Source organism: Pocillopora verrucosa, chromosome 12 (assembly GCF_036669915.1).
Source record: "Pocillopora verrucosa isolate sample1 chromosome 12, ASM3666991v2, whole genome shotgun sequence".
NCBI classification, from domain to species: domain Eukaryota; kingdom Metazoa; phylum Cnidaria; class Anthozoa; order Scleractinia; family Pocilloporidae; genus Pocillopora; species Pocillopora verrucosa.
This window is the reverse complement of record NC_089323.1, coordinates 2,908,790-2,927,886: the sequence shown is the minus strand read 5'-3', so window position 1 is coordinate 2,927,886 and position 19,097 is coordinate 2,908,790. Positions and strand designations below refer to the sequence as shown.

Genomic DNA, 19,097 nt, shown 5'->3' with positions numbered 1-19,097 from the left:
CCATGACACATATTACACGATGAGCCTAAACACTTGCTGCAGGGAACATCCAAGAATGTGTCTTGTCCAACAGCTGTGGCTTGGGTTCGACTCCCGGACGTGATATCACATGTGGGTTGAGTTTGTGGTTGTTCTCGTCCTTGTTCTGGGGGTTTTTCTCTGGGTCCTCCGGTTTTCCTCCCTCCACATAAACCAAAATTCCAAGTACCAATTCGACCTGGAAACAGTGGTCAAGATGAGCCACCTCCTAGAATGTCCACTGCTGAATTCCATTCTTCTTCTTCTTCTTCTTAATGTAGGCGCAAGAATTTGTATTATCATTTTTTGTAAGTGTTGGTGTTTCATAGTTTCGTGTTAGGTGTTTATTTTCTCGTCTTCCATTAGTGTCCTTTGTCAGTTACCAGTTTTGTACTTGTTATATTTATTTGCATATGGTATATATATTGGTTGCGCGTAATTTATTTGGTTAGTTGTCTAGTTTGCGAAAATTGTCGTTACATATCTAGCTCTGGGTTTCATGTTTTCGTCTTTGGTTTGGTCACATTCGTCTTGTAAGTATCCTTGTTTATTTCGCTTTGTCGTTTTCTAGTACTTTCACTCATACGATGTAAGTTACTTTATGCTCATTCGCGTGATTGTAATTTTGTCATTTTCAGTTACCGTATTCAACAATGTGTCAAGTTTGTTCTAGTAAAGTTTGAGATACGAGTGATTAGCGTTTGCGGCTATACTTACTATTATTATTATTGTTATTATCATTATTTTAAAAAAAAACTATAGTTAACTATAGCTTTATTGCGCGACTTCTGGAGAATCTGACTGAGGAAGTGACTATGTTTAAATTCAAGAGGACTGCATAATTACGTGCGGGACGAAAGCGTGTGAAAGTGAAGGTGTAACTGACGAAAAACGATGACAAACTGAACAGAAAATATTAACAAGAAGGTATAAGAAAAGAATAGAAAAGAAAAATAAATAGTTCTAAAACTAATTAAAAGACGCTCAGATCTTGCGCTGGTAGTCATATGAGAGGTCTCTGATTAACGAGATTTGTGTTTATTAACATTTCTTAGACGATGGTGTTGTTTTTGGAAAGCCTATTTGGAAGTACTAGAAGACTTTTCTGGAACCTTGATCACTTCCAACGATAATTTCACGAGGGGCGAAAATTGCATTGGGAGCATCGTTCTGTTTCGCTTCTGCTATCATTTTCCTGGTTCATGAAATGCAAACTGCTGATCGTAAGAGGCTCAGAGAAGGTGTAATCAGAGATTTAGAACGACAAGAGAAAAAGAGGAGAAACCTTGAAGAGTTAGAACAACAGATCGAACTAACAAAGAAGTTACAAGAGCAGAGAGACAAGTGATCTGTAATTTCCTCATGAAAAGAACTTCACAGAACTTTGTGGGGACCATAACTCAATTGTCTTATGGATTAAATAAATATACTGAGCAGTTTTGGTAATTCAAAAGTGAAGCGAAGATATAAGATCTATATGGGACAGAAAATTATTTAAAGTAAGCTTGCAAGATCTTGTTTCAGTCACCTGCTATGGTCACGTTACCAAACGTTTTAGAGTAAAAATTATTATTCGTGTGATTTACTGAGGTCTTTTGTATATATCGTCATCACTAATTGATTAGTCGCCTGGCACAAGTTACTGGTTCTTTTGTTTTGATCTAATAATAGTGGTGATGATTTGCTTTCTCGAAGACTGCGTGTAAAACAGATGGATTTTTTTTCTTGCGTTTTTCAGGTGAGCACGAGCCAGACACGCGCGTGATGTAGAGCGTAAAAAAAAAATCGTTCCTACTCGATCGCGTTTTTGTTCCATAGCGCTCACCTAACACTTACTTCTGCTTACTTTAAAGATGCCAAAAAAAAAAAGACTGGAAAACTTAAAAAAAACGCCTACTTTTGATATGAGATTGAAGATGATAATTGTTATTTCTGTCCAAGATAAAGTCAGGGAATTTTGAAAAGCATTGTTCAGATGGCCATGTCTATTTCAAAACGGAAATTGAATAATACTAAGTGTATTGTCCAGATTAAAAGGGAAATTTCCCTTGCTAGGGTGTGTTTAACACGTTAAACATCACGCCACATTTCTCGAGAACAATGAACTCTACATTGCCAAGGCATTTAGCATATTAAGGGTCTAAAATTTCCGTGTGGCATAAATAACAAGTCATAACACCTCAACCAGTCTCCGGATAAAATTCGAGTTGCAGTCTTGCAGTTCGACCAATAATCATTGAGATAATCAGTTTTTGCGTCTGCCATCATGACATTTCTCGCTCTAACTTGAATTTCAAGGTAGGTAAATAACAGTTTTGTTCAACTATTAACAAAATAAAACAACAACAGACAATATCGATGAAGGTCCAAGAAACTCTAAAACTTATTAGACTTGGCATACCTCTCAATTTCTGATCACTGCTGTCAGTAACAAGATGTTACGTTTAGCATTTAATAATAGTTTATTATTATTTATATGGCGCAAAATACATGTGGATATGATCTAATGCGCTCCATTTGACGTTTGGCAGTCATCATCTTACGTACAGAAAATGTAAAAGTTTTAAGCCGCTTTTAGCCTAAAACTGAAAGCAATCTTTGTACCCTTGAATTTCCTGTTATCATCAAATGCGCAATAACTTGTTCCTTCGTGCTTCTTGTTCATGCCATGCAAGTTCGTAATCACATTCATTTCGGATATCTTTTAGGAAGTTACAACAGAAATTTATAAGTCTTTAAAAACTGGGAAGAACTTTAAAATTTCATAAAAATGTAAATCAAAGAACCGTGATAGAATAATATCAGACGTGAAATTAATTCAAACTGTTTGCCAGCAAAGAAACCTTCTTATCAATAAAGTGGAGTTGAGGTTTGAAAAAAATAGGTTTTTACGCTATACCAAGCTTATCGAGGTGAATTTTTCGAAGGACTTTAAGTTCTAAGATGCACAATCATCCTATGGCGTCACAGTCTTCGATTTCTCGTTTTCTGCATTTTAATGAGATACAACATTTGAACCTCGAGAGGAAATATTTTAGTTTTAATTATAAAGTGCTGGGACTAAGCATCCAAACAGAAAGCAGATTCAGTGGGTAGACCTTATGCTAATATAAAGTAGAGATGAGTTTTCACTTTGGCTCAAGTGAATTTAGTTGTGTAGCCACTTTTCGTATCCATACCGTCATGCACAATTGATCAGTGCGTATGAGCGATAAAGTATTTATTTTAACGAGAACAACATGGCGAAAGAAATTTTCCCTTTTCCCCTCACATTCATCAATCACTGTTTAATTTCACTGAAGACGTATGCATGCTTCAACAAATCTCTTTCAGGATTTTGGTCGAGGATAGCTATCGCCAGAGCTCATGCCGAGTATGGCTCTACAGCCTTTTACGAACGAGCAGCTGAATTACTTTAAATTTGCCTCAATTGTACTGAATGAGTTCGCCATTGCTTTGCGTCAGACATTCAAATCCATGTGGGACAACAGATTTGGACATCGTCCCGGGTATCAACTGTGGGATAACTCCACGATAGTGAGAAATTTGTTTCTCACTGAAGAAGGTGGAAAAAGCAAAGTTCCTACACACATCTCCTATGAAGACTGGGATTGTACCGCCCTGTTCCAGGCCACCATCTATGCAAGGTCCTTCGCCACGCCAGATAGCAAAGGTCATTACAAGACACTTGGCGAACTGTACGTAAAACACCATAAAGTACCTCGTGGAAAGTTCCATCCATCTGTTTTGAGTCCAAGTGGAAATAAAGCCGAAACCTTCGCTCTCGCGATTGATCAGCTTCGACTTTTACGAAACTCGCTTTGTCACTCAGACAGGTCAGAGATTGATAAACCAACCTTTGACCAATTTGTGCAGCTCGCTAAAGAAGCATTCAAAGCTCTTGGTATCATGACAGATCCCGTTGATGCCATCGGTGGATTGACAGAGTCTGACTTTCCCACCAAAGAAGTTCGCAAATTGGAGGAAAGTCTTCGACAGGAGACCAGATCATACATCGAGTGTCTCGAGGAAGTAAGATCAGGTGTCGAGTGTTTCGAAGAAGTGAGATCAGGTGTCGACAAATTAATAGCACAGGGGAATGCTATGGTAAAAGTTGAAGACCTCGTTTTGTTGGAGAGAAAAATAGATGATTTGAAACTTAAGATGGATCAAGATCAAACAGGTATAAACTGATTGTAAACTTTACAGGATTTTTAGATTAACAACAATTCTAGGATACAATGTGGCAGAGTCTTATGAGCACTACTTTGGCAGGGAGGACCAAGAGACAACAGTGTTATTATTCTGCAGCTGTACTTTAGTATGAATAGGTCAACGGGGCAACTTCCAGCTTTGAACATGTCTTGAAAATCCTTCCTTCTTCCCTAACATGACTCTCTTCTATAATCAGAGTACCACCTCGAACAATCTGTTTTCTTTTATGTCAAAACAGCTTTTTCATGAAGTAAACTACACCCGCGATATTTACCAACATCGTGACTCTTGTAGGATGTTCCTAAGATCACAACTTCACAGAAAAAACAAGAAGCCCATGACTAGAGCTGTATCCATAATACTAGATTTTTAATATTACTGTAAAATTAACCCTTTTTTGTAATCGTTATTTTTCATTTGCTCTTCAAGCTACCGACATTTAGCTCTTTCATGATTGCATCAATTTGTTCCTTTTAAGATTCAAAGCCATTCCTTCCACCATCAAATCTTCCTTCAAGGGTTCCATACTTCACGGGCCGTCAGAGAGAATGTGAAGACATCAGCCGTCACTTAACTTCCAAAAGTTCCCGGATCGTGTCCATATGGGGCTCGCCTGGTTTTGGTAAGACTTCTGTGGCAACTGAAGTCGGATATCAACTCCAAACTGGTGGACTTCCCGTATACTTCTTCTCCATGCGAGGGCTTCTTTCAAAAGCCGATCTGACTACGCAGCTTCTAAGCTTCTTTAAAAGACACTACACAAAAGATCAAATGCCTCATGGGATGTCCATAGAAGACGAACTTTCCCTCTTTCTAAGCGACATTTCAGGTGAATTTGTGATGATTCTTGACAATGCAGATGATTTACTCGAAAGTGGAGCACCGAATGTGAAGGAGGATTTCATAAACCTTCTGGTAGTCATTCTTTGTCAATTCAAAAACTTAACATTTCTTCTTACCACGAGGCAATCTCTTGAATTTATGAATGTACATTTTAAAGGCCATCAAGCAGTAAGAATAGGGCCTTTACACGAGTCCTTCTCTCAAACGTTAGTCGGCGGACTACTTCCAAAAGCGACCGCGTCTGACTGCTCGAATATTGCAAAAATATGCGGGTTCGTACCTTTGGCCATGAAACTGTTATGTTCCTCTATTGCTGAAGATAATACTCAGCCGACTCAATTTTTGGTTAGCTTCAAGGAATCTATAGAAGATAACCTTTTGGAGCTGTTGGACAATCCAGATTATCCAAGCAATCTGCGATTGAAGCTCCTATTTGAATCCTCTTTTCAGAGACTCTCTATATCAGAGAAAGAAGCGCTGGTATCACTTAGTGTTCTTTCTGGAGATTTTAACCACTCGGTTGCTACAGCTGTCATGGGTGTTAAACCAACTCTGGAGGCCAGAAAAATCTTGCATAGGCTTCGGAGAAAATCCTTCCTCGACTCTAGCTTAAAATCTGAGTCATTTTCGATGCATAAGTTGATTCTGTCGTTTGTAAGGGAAAGAGGTCAAGATGAAATGAAAGAGGCCATGCTGAACTCCAAAGCACGTTTGTCTGCATTTTACGTCTCTCTTTTCGAGCAGCTAAATCAACAGTTTTTGACAGGACAATCCATGCAAGCATTTATTGATTTCTATGAAGAGAAGCAGAATATTGTTCAAAGTCTTATGGAGAGCTGTTCCGATCCTAAGACATGTGACGTTGCATTTGGTGTCCTGACAAAAGCAGAAATCTTTCTAGACTCCCTTTTCTGGTGCAAGGGAAAAATCATCGACAAAATTTACGATCACGCAACTAAAGAAGCTCAGAAGTTTAAAAAGGGCGCGTTCTACAGTCAGTTGCTGGTGTCCTTAGCATTCACCGAAGTGACTTGGGGGATAGATGGAAGATCGATGACGCTGCTCTCTAAAGCCGAAGGCCCTTCTTTGTCGGTAGATGATAAAATAAAAATCCTGTGTTATGGAGGCATCTGTCAACTGGTTTCAGGCAAAGTAGACGACGGAGCTCAGAAGTTGCAAGAAGCTCTTTGCTTGATGAGTGACAGCCCGGAACAGCGAATTCTCAGCGTAACTGCACTGCAAATTCTTGTTACTTACTTTCTTTTCAATAAAAAGAAAGCAACTTCACTAGAGTTTTACACCAAAGCTTTACATGAATGCAGAGCATTAGGAGACACAAGTCTTCTTGTTATTCCTCCGGTGAATAACAAAGATTTGACAATGATCGAAGCAGATATGCCGGAACCAGATAATATAACCACTCAACCACTTAGATTAGAAACTATTTGCGTTGTTAGCAAAGCAACAGAAATGTTCTCTGATTACGAAACAAAGCAAGCAATAAGCAAATCTGTGCTAAGGATGTCGAATCTAACAAAAACACAGATCATCCCACATTCCATTGGTTCATGGACCTTCCAGCGCAACATCAATTCGACACTTAAAAATGTACTGAATAATCCTGAGGAGGCATCAAAGTTGTGCGACACACAGATCAGTTATCATAAAAAGACCTTAAAACAAAGTGGAAAAGTTAACGCAGGAGATAGAGCTAAACCCATAAAAAATCTTGATTTAAATTTGCATCAAGAAGAATTATATAAAAGCTTTCTGGACCAAGGCAACACTCTTCGTCAGATGAAAAACTATCCTAAAGCCATTCAATTCTTTGAATATGCCCTAAACATCGTAAGAGGACTGTTCGGGGAGAAACACCAAGACACAGCCGAAAGTTACTTTTCTATCGGACTAACACAACACGCTATAGGAAATTTCTCGTCAGCACTTAAGTCCCATCACTGTGCTCTTGAAATAAGAGTTAAACTCTTCGGGGAAGAACACCGAGACACAGCCGAAAGTAACTTTTCTATCGGACTAACACAACATCCTTTAGGAAATTTCTCCTCAGCACTTAAGTCCCATCAGTGTGCACTTGACATAAGAGTTAAACTCTTCGGCGAAGAACACCGAGACACAGCCGAAAGTTACTTTTCTATCGGAGTAACACAACATGCTTTGGGCAATTTCTCGTCAGCACTTCAGTCCAAACACCGTTCTCTTGACATGAGAGTTAAACTCTTCGGGGAAGAACACCGAGACACAGCCGAAAGTTACTTTTCTATCGGAGTAACACAACATGCTTTAGGAAATTTCTCGTCAGCACTTCAGTCCCTACAGCATGCTCTTGACGTAAGAGTTAAACTCTTCGGGGAAGAACACCGAGACACAGCCGAAAGTTACTTTTCTATCGGAGTAACACAACATACTTTAGGAAATTTCTCGTCAGCACTTCAGTCCCATCAGCGTGCTCTTGACATAAGAGTTAAACTCTTCGGCGAAGAACACCGAGACACAGCCGAAAGTTACTTTTCTATCGGAGTAACACAACATGCTTTGGGCAATTTCTCGTCAGCACTTCAGTCCAAACACCGTTCTCTTGACATGAGAGTTAAACTCTTCGGGGAAGAACACCGAGACACAGCCGAAAGTTACTTTTCTATCGGAGTAACACAACATGCTTTAGGAAATTTCTCGTCAGCACTTCAGTCCCTACAGCATGCTCTTGACGTAAGAGTTAAACTCTTCGGGGAAGAACACCGAGACACAGCCGAAAGTTACTTTTCTATCGGAGTAACACAACATACTTTAGGAAATTTCTCGTCAGCACTTCAGTCCCATCAGCGTGCTCTTGACATAAGAGTTAAACTCTTCGGCGAAGAACACCCAGACACCGCCAAAAGTTACTTTTCTATCGGAGTAACACAACATGGTTTACGGAATTTCTCGTCAGCACTTCAGTCCCGTCAGCATGCTCTTGACATAAGAGTTAAACTCTTCGGCGAAGAACACCCAGACACAGCCGAAAGTTACTTTTCTATCGGAGTAACACAACATGCTTTAGGAAGTTTCTCCTCAGCACTTCGGCCCCATCAGCGTGCTCTTGACATAAGAGTTCAACTCTTCGGGGAAGAACACCGAGACACAGCCGAAAGTTACTTTTGTATCGGAGTAACACAACATGCTTTCGGCAATTTCTCGTCAGCACTTCAGTCCATACAGCATGCTCTTGACATAAGAGTTAAAGTCTTCGGGGAAGAACACCAACAGACAGCCGAAAGTTACTTTTCTATCGGAGTAACACAACATGCTTTAGGAAATTTCTCGTCAGCACTTCAGTCCCATCAGCGTGCTCTCGACATAACGGTTAAACTCTTCGGCGAAGAACACCCAGACACAGCCAAAAGTTACTTTTCTATCGGAGTAACACAACATGCTTTAGGAAATTTATCGTCAGCACTTCAGTCCCGTCAGCATGCTCTTGACATAAGAGTTAAACTCTTCGGGGAAGAACACCGAGACACAGCCGAAAGTTACTTTTCTATCGGAGTAACGCAACATGCTTTCGGCAATTTCACGTCAGCACTTCAGTCCATACAGCGTGCTCTTGACATAAGAGTTAAACTCTTCGGGGAAGAACACCGTGACACAGCCGAAAATTACTTTTCTATCGGAGTAACACAACATGCTTTAGGAAATTGCTCGTCAGCACTTCAGTTCCATCAGCGTGCTCTTGACATAAGAGTTAAACTCTTCGGCGAAGAACACCCAGACACAGCCAAAAGTTACTTTTCTATCGGAGTAACACAACATGCTTTAGGAAATTGCTCGTTAGCACTTCAGTTCCATCAGCGTGCTCTTGACATAAGAGTTGAACTCTTCGGCGAAGAACACCCAGACACAGCCAAAAGTTACTTTTCTATCGGAGTAACAAAACATGCTTTAGGAAATTTCTCGTCAACACTTCAGTCCTATCAGCGTGCTCTTGACATAAGAGTTAAACTCTTCGGCGAAGAAAACCCAGACACCGCCAAAAGTTACTTTTCTATCGGATTAACACAACATGGTTTACGGAATTTCTCGTCAGCACTTCAGTCCCGTCAGCATGCTCTTGACATAAGAGTTAAACTCTTCGGCGAAGAACACCCAGACACAGCCGAAAGTTACTTTTCTATCGGAGTAACACAACATGCTTTAGGAAATTTCTCGTCAGCACTTCAGTCCCATCAGCGTGCTCTTGACATAAGAGTTAAACTCTTCGGGGAAGAACACCGAGACACAGCCGAAAGTTACTTTTGTATCGGAGTAACACAACATGCTTTCGGCAATTTCTCGTCAGCACTTCAGTCCCATCAGCATGCTCTTGACATAAGAGTTAAAGTCTTCGGGGAAGAACACCAACACACAGGCGAAAGTTACTTTTCTATCGGAGTAACACAACATACTTTAGGAAACTTCTCGTCAGCACTTCAGTCCCATCAGCGTGCTCTTGACATAAGAGTTAAACTCTTCGGGGAAGAACACCGAGACACAGCCGAAAGTAACTTTTCTATCGGAGTAACACATCATACTTTAGGAAACTTCTCGTCAGCACTTCAGTCCCATCAGCGTGCTCTCGACATAAGAGTTAAACTCTTCGGCGAAGAACACCCAGACACAGCCAAAAGTTACTTTTCTATCGGAGTAACACAACATGCTTTAGGAAATTTCTCGTCAGCACTTCAGTCCTGTCAGCATGCTCTTGACATAAGAGTTAAACTCTTCGGGGAAGAACACCGAGACACAGCCGAAAGTTACTTTTCTATCGGAGTAACACAACATGCTTTAGGAAATTTCTCGTCAGCACTTCAGTCCCATCAGCGTGCTCTTGACATAACAATTAAACTCTTCGGCGAAGAACACCCAGACACAGCCAAAAGTTACTTTTCTATCGGAGTAACACAACATGCTTTAGGAAATTTCTCGTCAGCACTTCAGTCCCATCAGCGTGCTCTTGACATAGGAGTTAAACTCTTCGGGGAAGAACACCGAGACACAGCCGAAAGTTACTTTTCTATCGGAGTAACACAACATTCTCTGGGCAATTTCTCGTGAGCACTTCAGTCCCTACATCATGCTCTTGACGTAAGAGTTAAACTCTTCGGGGAAGAACATAGAGACACAGGCGAAAGTTACTTTTCTATCGGAGTAACACAACATGCTTTAGGAAATTTCTCGTCAGCACTTCAGTCCCATCAGCGTGCTCTTGACATAAGAGTTAAACTCTTCGGCGAAGAACACCCAGACACCGCCAAAAGTTACTTTTCTATCGGAGTAACACAACATGGTTTACGGAATTTCTCGTCAGCACTTCAGTCCTGTCAGCATGCTCTTGACATAAGAGTTAAACTCTTTGGCGAAGAACACCCAGACACAGCCGAAAGTTACTTTTCTATCGGAGTAACACAACATGCTTTAGGAAATTTCTCCTCAGCACTTCGGCCCCATCAGCGTGCTCTTGACATAAGAGTTCAACTCTACGGGGAAAAACACCGAGACACAGCCGAAAGTTACTTTTGTATCGGAGTAACACAACATGCTTTCGGCAATTTCTCGTCAGCACTTCAGTCCATACAGCATGCTCTTGACATAACAGTTAAAGTCTTTGGGGAAGAACACCAACAGACAGCCGAAAGTTACTTTTCTATCGGAGTAACCCAACATGCTTTACGGAATTTCTCGTCAGCACTTCAGTCCCATCAGCGTGCTCTTGACATAAGAGTTAAACTCTTCGGGGAAGAACACCGAGACACAGCCGAAAGTTACTTTTCTATCGGAGTAACACAACATGCTTTAGGAAATTTCCCGTCAGCACTTCAGTCCCATCAGCGTGCTCTCGACATAAGAGTTAAACTCTTCGGCGAAGAACACCCAGACACAGCCAAAAGTTACTTTTCTATCGGAGTAACACAACATGCTTTAGGAAATTTCTCATTAGCACTTCAGTCCCGTCAGCATGCTCTTGAGATAAGACTTAAACTCTTCGGGGAAGAACACCCAGACACAGCCGAAAGTTACTTTTCTATAGGAGTAACACAACATGCTTTCAGCAATTTCTCGTCAGCACTTCAGTCCATACAGCGTGCTCTTGACATAAGAGTTAACCTTTTCGGAGAAGAACACCGAGACACAGCCGAAAGTTACTTTTCTATCGGAGTAACACAACATGCTTTAGGAAATTTCTCGTCAGCATTTCAGTCCCAACAGGTTGCTCTTGACATTAGAATTAAACTCTTCGGCGAAGAACACCCAGACACCGCCAAAAGTTACTTTTCTATCGGAGTAACACAACATGCTTTAGGAAATTTCTCGTCAGCACTTCAGTCCCATCAGCGTGCTCTTGACATAAGAGTTAAACTCTTTGGGGAAGAACACCGAGACACAGCCGAAAGTTACTTTTCTATCGGAGTAACACAACATACTTTCGGCAATTTCTCATCAGCACTTCAGTCCATACAGCATGCTCTTGACATAAGAGTTAAACTCTTCAGGGAAGAACACCGAGACACAGCCGAAAGTTACTTTTCTATCGGAGAAACACAACATGCTTTAGACAATTTCTCGTCAGCACTTCAGTCCCATCAGCGTGCTCTTGACATAAGAGTTAAACTCTTCGGCGAAGAACACCCAGACACCGCCAAAAGTTAGTTTTCTATCGGAGTAACACAACATGCTTTAGGAAATTTCTCGTCAGCACTTCACTACGGTCAGCGTGCTCTTGACATAAGAGTTAAACTCTTCGGGGAAGAACACCTAGACACAGCTGAAAGTTACTTTTCTATCGGAATAACACAACATGCTTTAGGAAATTTCTCGTCAGCACTTCAGTCCCATCAGTGATCTCTTGACATAGGAGTTAAACTCTTCGGCGAAGAACACCCAGACACAGCCTAAAGTTACCTTCTATCAGAGAAACACAACATGCTTTAGGAAATTTCTCGTCAGCACTTCAGTCCTATCAGCGTGCTCTTGACATAAGAGTTAAACTCTTCGGGGAAGAACACCGAGACACAGCCGAAAGTTACTTTTCTATCGGAGAAACACAACATGCTTTAGACAATTTCTCGTCAGCACTTCAGTCCCATCAGCGTGCTCTTGACATAAGAGTTAAACTCTTCGGCGAAGAACACCCAGACACCGCCAAAAGTTAGTTTTCTATCGGAGTAACACAACATGCTTTAGGAAATTTCTCGTCAGCACTTCACTACGGTCAGCGTGCTCTTGACATAAGAGTTAAACTCTCGGGGAAGAACACCTAGACACAGCTGAAAGTTACTTTTCTATCGGAGTAACACAATATGCTTTAGGAAATTTCTCGTCAGCACTTCAGTCCCATCAGTGAGCTCTTGACATAGGAGTTAAACTCTTCGGCGAAGAACACCCAGACACAGCCAAAAGTTACTTTTCTATCGGAGTAACAACATGTCTTAGGAAATTTCTCGTCAGCACTTCAGTCCCGTCAGCGTGCTGTTGACAGAAGAGTTAAACTCTTCGGGAAAGAACACCAAGACACAGCTGATAGTTACTTTTATCTCAGAGTAACACAAGATGCTTTGCTTTATGCAATTTCTCGTCAGCAGTTCAGTTGAAACAGCGCGCTCTTGACATAAGAGTTAAACTCTTCGGGGAAGAACACCGAGGCACAGCCGAAAGTTACTTTTTTATCGGAGTAACACAACATGCTTTAGGAAATTTTCGTCGGAACTTCAGTCCGAACAGCGTGCTCTGGACATAAGAGTTAAACTCTTCGGCGAAGAACACTCAGACACAGCCAAAAGTTACTTTTCTATCGGATTAACAACATGCCTTAGGAAATTTCTCGTCAGCACTTCAGTCCAAACAGCGTGCTCTTGACATAAGAATTAAACTCTCCGGGGAAGAACACCCACATACAGCAGACAGTTACTTTAATCTCGGAGTAACACAACATGCCTTGGGAGACTTTTTATCAGCACTTCAGTCCGATCAGCGTGCTCTTGAGATAAGAATTAAACTCTTTGGCGAAGAACACCAAGACACAGCTCAGAGTTACTTTCCTATCGGAGTAACACAACATGCTGTAGGCAATATCTCGTCAGCACATCAGTCCAAACAGCGCGCTCTTGACATAAGAGTTAAAGTCTTCGGGGAAGAACACCCAGACACAGCAGAGAGTTACACTAATCTCGGAGTAACACAACATGCCTCAGGAGACATTTTATCAGCACTTAAGTACAAACAGGATGCTCTTGACATAAGAGTTAAACTCTTCACGGAAGAAAACCCAGACACAGCTGAGAGTTACGCACATCTTGGAGTAACACAACATGACTCAGGAGACTTTTTGCCAGCACTTCAGTCCAAACAACGTGCCCTTGACATAGGAATTAAACTCTTCGGCAAAGAACACCGAGACACAGCTCAGAGTTAATCTTCTATCGGAGTAACACAACATGTTTTAGGGAATTACTGGTCAACACTTCAGTCCAAACAGCGTGCTCTTGACGTAAGAGTTAAACTCTTTGGGGAAGAACACTCAGACACAGCTAAGAGTTACGTTAATTTGGAGTAACACAACATGCCTCAGGAGACTTTTTATCCGCACGTCACTCCGATCAGCGTTCCCTTAACATAAGAGTTAAACTCTTTGGCAAAGAACACCAAGACACAGCTCAGAGTTACTCTTCTATCGGAGTAACAGAACATGTTTTAGGGAATTACTGGTCAGCACTTCAATCCAAACAGCGTGCCCTTGACATAAGAGTTAAACTCTTCGGGGAAGAACACCCAGACACAGCAGAGAGTTACGCTAATCTCGGAGTAACACAACATGCCTCAGGAGACTTTTTATCAGGACTTCAGTCCGATCAGCGCGCTCTTGACATAAGAGTTAAAGTTTTCGGAGAAAAACACCCAGACACAGCTCATAGTTATCTTAATCTCGGAGTAACATAACATACTTTAGGCAATTTTACGGCAGCACTTTAGTCCGATCAGCGTGCTCTTGACATAACGAGTTAAACTCTTCGGGGAAGAACACTCAGACACAGCTCATAGTGACCTTAATCTCGGAGTAACGTAATATGCTTTAGGCAATTTTACGGCAGCTCTTCAGTCCGATCAGCATGCTCTTGACATGAGAGTTAAAAACTTCGGGAAAGCCAGACACAGCTGAGTGTTACTTTTCTCTCGGAGTAACACAACATGCCTCAGGCGATTTTTTGTCAGCACTTTAGTTCAAACAGTGTGCTGTTGACATAAGAGTTAAACTCTTCGGGAAAGAACACCCAGACACCGCCTAAAGTTACTTTAACCCCTTAGTTACAGAACAAGCTTTAGGCAAATCGCTCTGACGAAAGGCTAACGCTCGAAACGTCAGCTTTTTTACTCTTTACGGTGGCCAATTGACGTTTTCAACTCAGTTGTTAACATTAAATTACAATTTAAATTAAGGTTACTTTTCACTCAGAGGCCGAAAAATCCCTTTTTGTTGATATTTGAGTAAACTGAATTAAAAAATTTAAACTAACCTTTCCACTAAAGAGATTTCTAATATTTTTAAAAGCACCCGAGTTATTTAGAAAAACGTACTTTCAAAAAAAGTTAATAAATCAGGAAGGTGTCATAATCTTGGACCTTGGCGAATCTGCTGTGGGAATTTTCGCGGCAACCACCCATCTTGGGGCTCGTTTTCCATGTTATTTCCATAGTTTGTTTACGTCGCACACTTGACAAAATTCACAATGCGAAGTTCTTTGCTCACGGAAAAACCTTTACTCATCGAAAAATCAAAAGCGGAAGAAGGTCTTTGGTAAAAAAAAAAAGAAAAAAAAGAGCTCTAGGTTAGCGTCCATATTTCGAACAAGGAGGTCATCGTCAAACCAAAATTTGCCATACATAATGTTAAAAACAAGGTCTCCTTTTATTTATGCAAGTACCAGCCTTGATACAAATCGTAATTTTGAAAGGTGTCTGTCGATCCGTTGTCTTACTCCTCAGCACATTTTCCTGTTTTTCCATTTTAGCCTTTGGCGACTCTGCCCATTATTACGTCGTCCTACTCAAAGTTCCACTGAGCGATCGAGTCTGCAATGGGTTTCTTTTCCCGGGAAATCTTGATCCATCGTCATTGACGTAGGGAGGTCCCGTTGTCCCATTGGTTTGCGGTTTCAGGAGGCGAGTTAAACTTCTAGCGCAGCGCCAGTTGTTTGCAAATCTTCATTAGCTAAAATCTCGCAATCGTCAGATTTCGCCAAAAATTTCAGGAATATTGACAAACGAAAGTGTGTCGGCAAACTTTGATATTTGAAATATTTGTCTCGTGTTGTCCATTTACGCAACACACCTCGAATATTTTTAGCTACTCCAAGTTTAGATGCTGATATCTAGACAACCAATCAGAATATCAAAAAAGCCGAACACACTCTTGTTGATTGGTGCCTTGTGAACAAGACTGTGCAGCCGTTTTGTTCGTGCTGCGACATCCGATACCTGATAGATTCAATAGAAGAACCATCGGTCGTTTTATTATAAACTGCAGTTCGTAAGCTTTCTTCTGATGTATAGTTTGCTAGGATTATGGTGAAACTAGCACTCCAACGATTTTTTTTTTCCCGAAGGACACCCGCGAAGGTGGGAAGTAACCTGAACAACTCAGTTGATAAAACCAAATTATCTTGCTATACTCTCCCACTGACGCAGCACCACAGTTTATTTAGAAACTCACTCCCTTTAATGATAAAACCCAGTTGAAGGACTCCTTCCCTTTTAAGCTATGTAGAAGAGTAAACCCCGGTCACTCTGGGAAGAAAAGTGACTTGGATTTGCAGAAAAATTAAACGATTTTGGGAAAACTTGAAGGAACCATTTAGTCTTGTTTTTTTTCTTTAACAAAAATAAAAGATTTTTAACTTCACCTCAATGTTTCTTTTCAGAAACTTCATTAAAAAACACTTCCTGTCTAAATCTGAGTTTAATCGAGATAAAAATGTCATTTTTGACGTTTAAGTGACATGGAAACGAATTAATTGAAGAGGTTCGCGTAGCATTATGGAAGTTTCGGATTACTCATTCGTTTCGCGGGAAAATTAAGTCATTCTAGGTCGGTCAGTCTTATGTTTGACCACTTTCTTTTCTGTATTTGCTGTAATTTTGGTATTCCAACTCCCTGTAAAATATTACAATCATTGATTTTTCTCCCTTAGTACTAGAAGACTGACTGGCTCATCCTGAATAAACTTTTCACATTGAATTTATCGTGTGAGTGTTGTCAGAAAGACAACTTTACATTGACTCTAGAATATGAAAAAATAAATAAGTCCTTATCTCTCAGATCCTGTCTCAACCTGTAAAAAGTTTTTCTCATTTAAAATTTTAAAAAATGCACCTTAGGTTGAGGACATGAAAGATGTGAGAATACTTTTTCTTTACAAGCTGCATCAACTGCGTGCCAACGAAGATTTCGACGAGGACTGAAAAAGACGGTTTCTCACCTGCGGTGTTCAGGTCAAGATTAGAACAAAGCACTCTCGTTACTGAATGATTAGTTAATTGCCTTCGTGTTTTGTTTTCTACGGCGAAATCTGTGGTAATAATGGGTCCCTGTGTTCGTTTCTGTTTACATAACATGGTATTTCTTATTTCTTTGGTTAATGCTCCAGAGTTTCCTTGCTGTAGAGTAATTTCCTTGGCAAACCAAAAGCTAACTTTTGACGAAATAATCATCTTTACCACGAGGCACGATGATTTTTCGCCTAGAAGTGATCGGGCAGTTTCACTGCAAACTGCTCCTTTCCTCAGAGGTTGTAAAGGCAGAGGCCGTCGTAGTCGAACCGGTCAATCGAAAAACGAGTGAGTTTATAGTCATCTGATTCAAGTTAATCTCAAATAGGGATTTTAATACAGAAAAACGTTCTTTAGTTTAAGTGCGGCATTGCCATGCGACCCATTTCGCACAACACTTGGATTCGCTACCATGCATCTAATTCAATAATATTTGCGTTTCTTTAATTATCTCGTTGCAGTGCTTTTATCAGAATGATATTGCTACTGTTGCTACTTTTAGTTTCTTGAGGGTAGGGGGGAATTGATGGCTCGTGGGGTGGATTTTCGGAAACCTAAGTTAGGAGAATACACGGACCCTTCGAGCTTGTGTTTATGCCAGTATCCGCCAGAGGTTCACGCCACAGGATATCGGTCAGCTCAGGAAACGGCTTGAACTTTATTACAAATGATGCATTTCCGTTGTTAAAATACGACATAAACTACAATTGGAAGGATTTTCATACGATAAGAAAAAGCGCAAATGTAGTCGTGTGGAAAGACAGAGAGAATGAGTACATCTCAAGCGCGTGAAATAAGGAGCTCACTTAATTCTTCGCTTGCGAAATGTCAGCCGAAAAGAATGTTGAACAATCGTGTACGGTACGGTGTGGGAACAGGCTACTTAATCAGTATCCTCTTTAGCTGAATTCTTTGGTTATCTTCCCCTGATGTAACTCAGTAGTTATATATGTTCGTAACAGGCGTCTTCGAGGCCGGTACGGAGCATAAGGCCAACGACATTGAAGAGTAAAATCTCCTCGATGTCGACGATCGAGACACGTCCATTTTGGCCATATAGCTACATCATTTGGAAATTAGTGTTTAAAAACACCTGATTTATGTGTATTATTCTTGTAGCTACCATTTGGTGCTCCGGCCACGCATTACGTCCGTCCTTCTTTCCAAATTTTCCTTTCTCCACCATAGCTGCCGACGTGTCTTCACATTTTTCTACGTCACAGGGATAACATAATCAGTTTTGGTCGCGCGCTTAATGGAGACACGTTTTGAACGCTAAATCGTACGTACCTGTACATTCCATGCTAAAATGAGCAAATAAACGAAATATTATTCAAAGCCAAATTTTCTGCAATTTTTTTTGACACTTAATCGACGGCCATTTTGAAAACGTTCCGATCCAGGCTACGTGATGTGATACACCACACGTGTGTAAGGCAGTGAAAAGGGTAGCCTGAAAAAAAGGCCTAATTTTGGCGAGCGAGTGCTAAGTATTTTCTGAACGAAAATTATGGCCGCCATCTTTGATTTTAATGGTAGCTGAAGGCTTGGGGAGAGAAAGAAATTTGTACTATGGGGGCGATCGAGGGTCAAAAATAAGAAGAAGAAGGGTGGAGGTGAAGGAGTGAAGATTCTCGCCCTTTTTTTAACGGAGACCAGTGAGCAGCACAAAGAAAGACTACTTGGTGTTGTAACTTTTTGTTTATTTTTTCCCACGCGTTTTTTCTGAGACTTCTTCAGGGATGATTACAACTAACATTGAAAAGTATATATAGCACATTCGTGTCCGTAAGTATGACTTCCAGCGGAAGTGAATAATAACAGAAACATGTTGTAAACCGACGTAACAAGAGACGTCTTATTATGAGCGCTACACTCAAGCATTGTTTCTCATTTGCGACCGGAAAATATGATGAAATAAATCTTGTCTGTAATGTTACTCGTTTCAAAAATGTACCACTGTTAGCTGAGTGAACAGTAAGTTACTCACGCTCGTTTATCGTAAATGAAACAAGCCGACAGCCTGAGAGAGGAAGCCATGAAAGCACATGTCATGAGACTGCCTAGCACCCACAGTATTAAACGCAATATCTTGGTTAAGAAAACGAACCGAGTAAGCGGCCCAATCGTGTGACGGAAATAACAAGCTCGTAATAAGGTAAGATTGAGGAAAGGAGTGGTTATTTCTGTTAAGACTAAGTCAGGGAATTTTGAAGAGCAGGCGTGTTTGTGAGTCGTCCATTCTGTTTTTTTTTTTTTTTTGCATCTTTCAAGCAAGCAGAAGTAAGCGTTAGGTGAGCGCTATGGATGAAAAAGAAGTTATTCCTGCTCTATCGCGTGTTTTGAAGAGCATTGTTCAGGGGGCCATGTTTATTTCAAAAAGGAAATGGAGCAATGCTGAGTGTATTGACCAGATTAAAGGGGAATTTCCCCTTCTAAGGCGC

The 19,097-nt window shown here is 40.8% G+C and overlaps 2 protein-coding genes across 2 annotated transcripts in view; both read left to right on the top strand.

Annotated features, from left to right (window-relative positions):
• LOC131787460 (DNA-directed RNA polymerases I, II, and III subunit RPABC2-like) overlaps positions 1-19,097 on the top strand; it is a 135,802-nt gene that overhangs the window by 71,093 nt on the left and 45,612 nt on the right. The gene's annotated exons all lie outside the window — the stretch shown is intronic.
• LOC136277327 (uncharacterized) lies at positions 38-14,046 on the top strand. The gene is made up of 6 exons (XM_066159343.1): positions 38-111; positions 1,074-2,316; positions 3,352-4,201; positions 4,712-7,345; positions 12,924-13,517; positions 13,679-14,046. Exons 3-6 carry the CDS (start codon positions 3,385-3,387, stop codon positions 14,044-14,046), a joined length of 4,413 nt encoding a protein of 1,470 aa, XP_066015440.1. The 5' UTR covers positions 38-111; positions 1,074-2,316; positions 3,352-3,384.

Excerpts from the sequence above, each read along its gene's own strand:
- LOC136277327 (XM_066159343.1), top strand. The coding sequence starts at position 3,385 with ATGCCGAGTATGGCTCTACAGCCTTTTACGAACGAGCAGCTGAATTAC. Across the intron at positions 7,346-12,923 it reads ACACCGAGACACAGCCGAAA|GAAATTTCTCGTCAGCACTT; the intron begins GTTACTTTTCTA and ends AACATGCCTTAG. Across the intron at positions 13,518-13,678 it reads ACACCGAGACACAGCTCAGA|GAGACTTTTTATCCGCACGT; the intron begins GTTAATCTTCTA and ends AACATGCCTCAG.